A 6,657-nucleotide genomic window follows, 5' to 3' on the forward strand; every position below is an offset into this window, starting at 1 on the left:
TAGTTTTGATCCTAAATTAGAAATGGAAAAATTATATCTAGTCCTGCTAAAAATGTGCATTTCCATTTCATCCTGATTTACTTACCTTGTAGAGAGCTTTCCTGCTTTAGATGGTACTAAGGGATGATGACAAGGATTAGAGTCCTTTACTTTTCTCCCTGATTTTTCTGCACTATCTACCAGAGTTGTATTTTAAGAAGGTTCCAGAACTCTTTCAGCGAAACCAACATATTTATTCATATGACGCTATTTTTCTTTAAGAAAAAAATAGCTTTGGAAGAATGGTTGATCAGCTCCAGGGAACATGGAAATCCATTTCTTGTGAAAATCTTGAAGAATATATGCAAGAATTGGGTGAGTCATGTTTATTTGCACATCATAGCCAGTAAAAATGAGAGTTGTGATAGCATAGAACTTTCTCTGTATAAAACCAGATTAATCTTAACCCCTCCTATTTTTCACATAGAAACAGTAAATATTAATTCAGCACCTAAATACAGCTCTGTGAAACACTTGGGTGGAATTGACATAATCCTTGCTCTCACATAACTTGACATGGATAAAACATGCATGTGCCATATACTAACAAAGCAAGGGATTTCAATAAATAATTTAAAATAAAAAGTCACAATTATGTTTTAAAAATTAGCATTTTGTGAACATTTGCTCTAAATCTTTAGAGAATCTTCAGAATAGGTCTTGTTTCCCAGTTCTGACAGCTGCTGGCATGCCTTGGCATTTGGCCCCAGCACTCCAATCTTTGCTCCTCTTGTCACATTGCCCTCTGCTCTTCTTTAGTCTAATATCCATCTTCCTCCTCTTCTAAGGAAAGTTTTGTCTTATAAGGAAACTCGCAATTACATTTAGAGTCCACCTGGGTGATCCAGGATAATCTCCCTATCTCAAGATTCTTAAATTAACCGTATTACAAAGTTCACTTTGGCATATAAAATAACATTCAGGTTCCAGGGATTAGGAGATGACTATCTTTGGGAACCATTATCCAATTCATCACATATTGTCATCATTTTTCACAATATGAATTCCATGAATCATATTACAGTATTTCCCCAATTTATCTTCTCTTAGAAATTAAACATTGGTATTGCTGTATAGGTAATGCTATTTCTATAGAAAATTCTCCTCAATGTACTGCATAAAGCTGTGTGTGGAAGAGGTTCACTACAGCATTATTTGTAATAACAAAAATGGAAACAAACTAAATGCCCATTAATAGGGGGACAGATGAAATAAATATTAGTATATACATACTATGGAATATTATGTAACAATGACAAAAACTTACATCTGTATGTACCGAAATGGAAAGTCTCCAAGATGTATAGACATAAGGGAAAAGCAAGTTAAATAACAATTTTTAAATTAGAACATTTATATATTTTTAAATCCTATACATAGTGGTGATGGTTGCACAACATTATAAATGTACTTAATGCCACTGAACTGTACACTTTTAAGTGGTTAAAGCTGTCAACTTTATATGTATTTTACTACAAAAAATAATAGAAAAAAGCAAAAAAATATATGCATACATATAAAAAGGTAAGAGATAAAGATCTGGAAGAATCCATGCCAAAGTATTTTGTCTGTGTGTAAATGAGTCCATTTTAAAAATACAGATGTGGTTCATAGTTTTAACCAAGATTTTAAAGGGATCCATGGACCAACAGCAATATGAACTACTGGACCAGAGAAACATGACAATCACTAGACAAAAACTAAAGCCTAATTTTTTTCTGCAAAAAATAATCTGTTTTAGCATATAATGGTGGTGCTACTAGCTTTAGATATTTGAATTCATGCAGTATTAAACCTGTTTAACTCACAAGCCTCCTAGTTAACCAAGAATGATACAGCTAACGTGAGTTCTTGGAGCCAACAACAGACTTAACCATTGTGTCCTTTCACCTGGTTTCCAGGAATAGGAAGAGCCAGCAGGAAACTTGACTGTCTGGCAAAACCCACTGTGACAATCAGTACCAAAGGAGATGTGATCACTATAAAAACCAAAAGCATCTTTAAAAATAATGAGATCTCCTTTAAACTGGGAAAAGAGTTTGAAGAAAGCACCCCAGGTGATCATAAAACCAAGGTGAGGCCTTTAACAGTCTGCCAGATAAATTTCATAAGAATGTTAATTTGAAACCATTGTTTAAGTAACTAAACAATTATAGCAAACTTATCTAAAGTCTATATTAGGTAGAGTTCGGCTAAAATCTAGATCTGAAGATCTCAAATTTTAATATACATACAAAGCCCCTGGGATGCTTTCTAGGTATGTGAAAAATGCCTACTTCTAGGTCTCATCCCCAGGGGCTCCAATGTCTGGGGTGGGCACCTGAAAATTTTACTTTTAACAACAATGCTGATGCAGACTTGGTGGAACACATTGTGAGAATTGTTTCCTTAGATCATTCTCTAAGAAACAAAAGTTCTGCCTTTCCATTTTATAGCAGTTTTCCACACAAAGAATTACATGAATAAAACTTGTATTAGCTGGTATAGATAAGGTTATGCCCTAATGACAGATTAACCACCAACTCTCAGTGGTTTGACAATTGCAATTTATTTCTAACTCATGGTACATATTCAGCATTGTGGTAGAGCTGGGGAAGTTTCGGGAGCTATGAGGGGAATAGCAGGAAATAGGAGCATCAGCTATCTGCCTCTCTTAATTTCTCAGAGGCCCAGGCCAATGCAGGTTCAATTACCTTGGAGCTGGGCCATCTGGAGCTTTTGATATCCTCAGTCAACAAGATAGGGATACAAGTGGGCTTTGTATTGCCTCAGCCTGCAAGTGACACACACTGTTTTCATTCTCTGTACAGTCTCCAACTAGAATATATAATTTACTTAAAATATACAATTTATTTATATTTTATGTTAATATTGTCTGATCCCCTACACCAGAATGTAAGATCCTAAATGAAAAGGTTTCTTATCTGTTTTGTTTCACAAGACCCAGTGGTTGTTACATAACAGTTGCTCAATAAATATTTGTCATTTGAATGAATGAACTCAAAATTATATGGACAGTGATGTCCTGATAAATGGAACTGAACATCACATTAATGAATCATTGCTAAATAATATTGAGACTTCAAATTCCTGTACAATATAAAATGGAAGGTTTATTTTGACCAAAAACTTTTAATAAAGATGTCTGTACTAAATTTTTAAAAATCTACTAGAATAAAAAGCCTAGGAAATATAGGGGAGTAGAAAGAAAATTTGGTGACCATCATCTCTGCCACAGAACAGAACAGTAAATAATCTTAGTAGAAGTCCCAACTCAGTGGAAGTGTAAGCTCTGGGATGTATGCATCCCAGTAATTATATAATATGATATTGCAGTAGAGTAACATTTATACAGAGATATCTCTAAATTCTGTGGCTTGTAATATAATGAGAAAGGTGCAGACATGACTCAGGACTGCCTGAGTGTGAATCCCACCAGTGCCACCAACTAACCATGTGACTTTTGCCAAGACATGGAGCCGTGTTGGCTCAGCCTTTCATTTATAAAAGAAGATAACAATAGTACTTGTGTCATAAGGTTGTTGGGAGGACTACATGCATTAATATATGAAAACCTCTTTGAAGGTTGCCTCACACAATAGTGTTACATAAGTGGTAGCTATTTTCATAACGTTGTTAGGAGGATTACATGAATTAATATATGTGAACCTCTTTGAAGAGTGCCTCATATAATAGCATTACCTAAGAGGCAGCTATTGCTTTTGTGATTATTATTATCATTATCTTTTATATTGCTGGGGTAAGAAGAGGAAATCTTTGAAGTAAATAAGAGCTTACAATGAGAGTTTGAATTACTATCACATGTATCTTTAAAGTTGAAACTTGTTTGTGACTCTTTATGCAAAAAGATAATACTTTGCCTGTGAGTAAAATATGAAAATGAAAGTTTTTACTCTACAAGGCAATATTACCATTTTATTCTTATAAAAGGTTTTTCCCCCAGAAGAATTAGCCAACAAATTTGCTGTTGATAAAGTCTTAAGTGGAATTGTAAACACCATTCTAAAAGTACCTGAATATCACAACTGAGAAGAATTTGGTGCCTGGTAACATTTTAGTGTTCAAATGTGACAATCTGAACTGAATTTGGTTTTGCCTGTTTTTCAGAATAGGGTAACCTTAGATAACGACTCCTTGATTCAGGTTCAGGACTGGGATGGCAAAGAGAGCACCATAAGGAGAAAGTTGGTGGGTGGGAAGATGGTGGTGGTGAGTGAGATGTTTGTCATTATTTTTTCACCTACTGTAATACTGATGTATAAAATCACTAAAATAGCTTGTTTTAAAGCAATGGAAGTGAATGTAATTTTTCTTTTTCTCTTACTTTATAAGAATGGGGGAAACATTGGCAGGTAAATGTCTGATCATAAATATTATAAAATATGTGTGAACTGGGGAACTAAAAAACTGAAAAGATTAGAAAAATTCTGTTGCCTAGTTCTTTGACTTGTGCATAAGCCAAAATAAGCATGTATTGTGCAATCAAGATTTCGGCAGGCATTGAGAGTTATTGCTAATCCTCTGCTCCATCTCCATAACAGGATTAATTTCTTGTTTTCCAGCTCAACACCAAAGAAACATATGAAAAGGACATTTAAGGGGGGGTGTAAGGCTTAAGTAGTGTCTAGTTGGTGTATAGATGAGTTGACACAAGGAAAAACTAACATTTATGTGATTACTATGCTCCCTGCTTTCATATTTTATTTACCCAATCCTCTCAAATAATCCTGTAAGATAAAATTTCCCAGCCCATTGAGCGAGTGAGAAAATTGAGATTTAGCCACTGACTTACCTAAGGATAATCTGCTAGAAATATGTGGTGGTGCTGAGATTAAAATCCAGGTTGATTTAATTCCAAGTCTTTACTGTTTTGACTCCATCCTGCTCCCTGAAAGGATAGCCTCCCAGGTCACCTATATCATTTCTACAGAGTAGAGGAAAATATGTCAATGATTCTTCTCTTCCCAAACCCCCACCTCCACCAAAATGAGTAAAAAGGTAATTTTGGACATAATATATAAAATATCTAAGAGAATATGCAAGAATTGTGTGGAGGTAAAAAAAAATTTATCTTCATTTCTTAATGTAGGATATTTTTTTCTTTCAACAATGAAAAGTGCTTTTTCTTATAAAGTAAAAAGCAGAAGACTAAGGATAATTGATTTTATTGTTTCTTATATTGACATTAACCATCAAACAGGTTTTATAGTTTATTAGGAAGAATATTAGATTCAGAATCCAAAGATGTGGATTTCCAGTTCTGCCATTGAGGACTTATGTGACTTGGACAAGTCATTCATCCACTTCAAAATTCAGTTTCCTTGCTTTAGACATAGAAATGTCTTTACAATTTTTTAAGAGAATTAAATACCATCAGTGCTCAGTATATATCAGTGCTTTGGAAACCATAAAGTAGTACAGTTGATGTAAATTATTATTATTTGAAAAATGCAAGGTATGTAAAGTAGCAAAAATGCTTCAATGTAGGCATTTAAAATATTTTAATAAAAACATTAAATTCCAAACTATATGTCTTGTTTGGGGCATATATATATATATATACACAAATACATATACACACACATATATACACACTATATATAACATATGATTTGCCATATATATATATATATATATGTATATATATGGCTAACAAAGAGTTGCTATCTGTAGTTGTCTACAGAGATCTCTTTTCAAGATTTTTAAGAAATGTGTATATGGATAGTACTTAGTTTGCATTTTTCTAAATGTCACTTTCACCATAATAATACTGAAATATCTCATCCTTCATTTGTCTTCTAAGAAAGTGCCGTGAACAGTGTTACCTGCACTTGGACATATGAGAGAATACAAACAAACTCTGTCTCAGATTCTCAAGCACTCCCAAACTGTGATCCAAACTGCTGAGGTTGTGTAAATAAAACTACAAAGTAAAATATTATGACTTCTAATATGAAAAAGCCTTTGCACAAGTGCCAACAGTTTTGGTTGCCCAGTTATATATGCCTCAGTCATATAGTACCTTGGTATCAGCAGCCTGAGAAACCAGGATGATAGATTTTGTTGAACTCCGAGCTGCTGTAAAACATATACTCAGGAAGGTACTTTATGTTGACTTTTTTCTCATTAGGCAAAGTACATCAATCCTTTCAATTTAACATGATCTGGTCTACACTGAGAAAATAATATTAATTAAAAAAAATCTTTTTACAGATGCTGGTGACATATCAGAAAACAAAACACAAGAATTCCTGTGCTGTTTGAGTTTATGATTAAATTGCATAGGCAGCTGTTCAGGATGATTCATATTCCAGATTTAACTTATTATAGCTTTGTGTTAAGAAGGAATCTTGTCTTAAATGCTCAAAATAGATAATTTGACATTTAAATTATTGTCACCCTCTATATGAATAGATCTCTATAAAAAAAATTGCTGTAAACTTTAGTGCTAATTTCACTGAGCATTTTCTAACATAACCATTCATCTTGTCGGCCTCTCAAATTTTTCAGATTCTTGTACACCAGGATAATTGTCTGAAATCAGTATTGTGCAGTAATTTAAATTCAATAGTAGGAGGGTCATTAGAAGTACTAACT

The 6,657-nt window shown here is 33.6% G+C and overlaps 1 protein-coding gene across 1 annotated transcript; it reads left to right on the forward strand.

Moving 5' to 3' along the window:
* Window positions 1-281: 281 nt before the first annotated feature.
* Window positions 282-5,967, forward strand: FABP12 (fatty acid binding protein 12). The gene is made up of 4 exons (XM_036919423.2): window positions 282-354; window positions 1,941-2,113; window positions 4,168-4,273; window positions 5,864-5,967. Exons 1-4 carry the CDS (start codon window positions 282-284, stop codon window positions 5,965-5,967), a joined length of 456 nt encoding a protein of 151 aa, XP_036775318.2.
* The last annotated feature ends 690 nt before the right edge of the window (window positions 5,968-6,657 follow it).

Source organism: Manis pentadactyla, chromosome 3 (genome assembly GCF_030020395.1).
Source record: "Manis pentadactyla isolate mManPen7 chromosome 3, mManPen7.hap1, whole genome shotgun sequence".
Classification (NCBI taxonomy): domain Eukaryota; kingdom Metazoa; phylum Chordata; class Mammalia; order Pholidota; family Manidae; genus Manis; species Manis pentadactyla.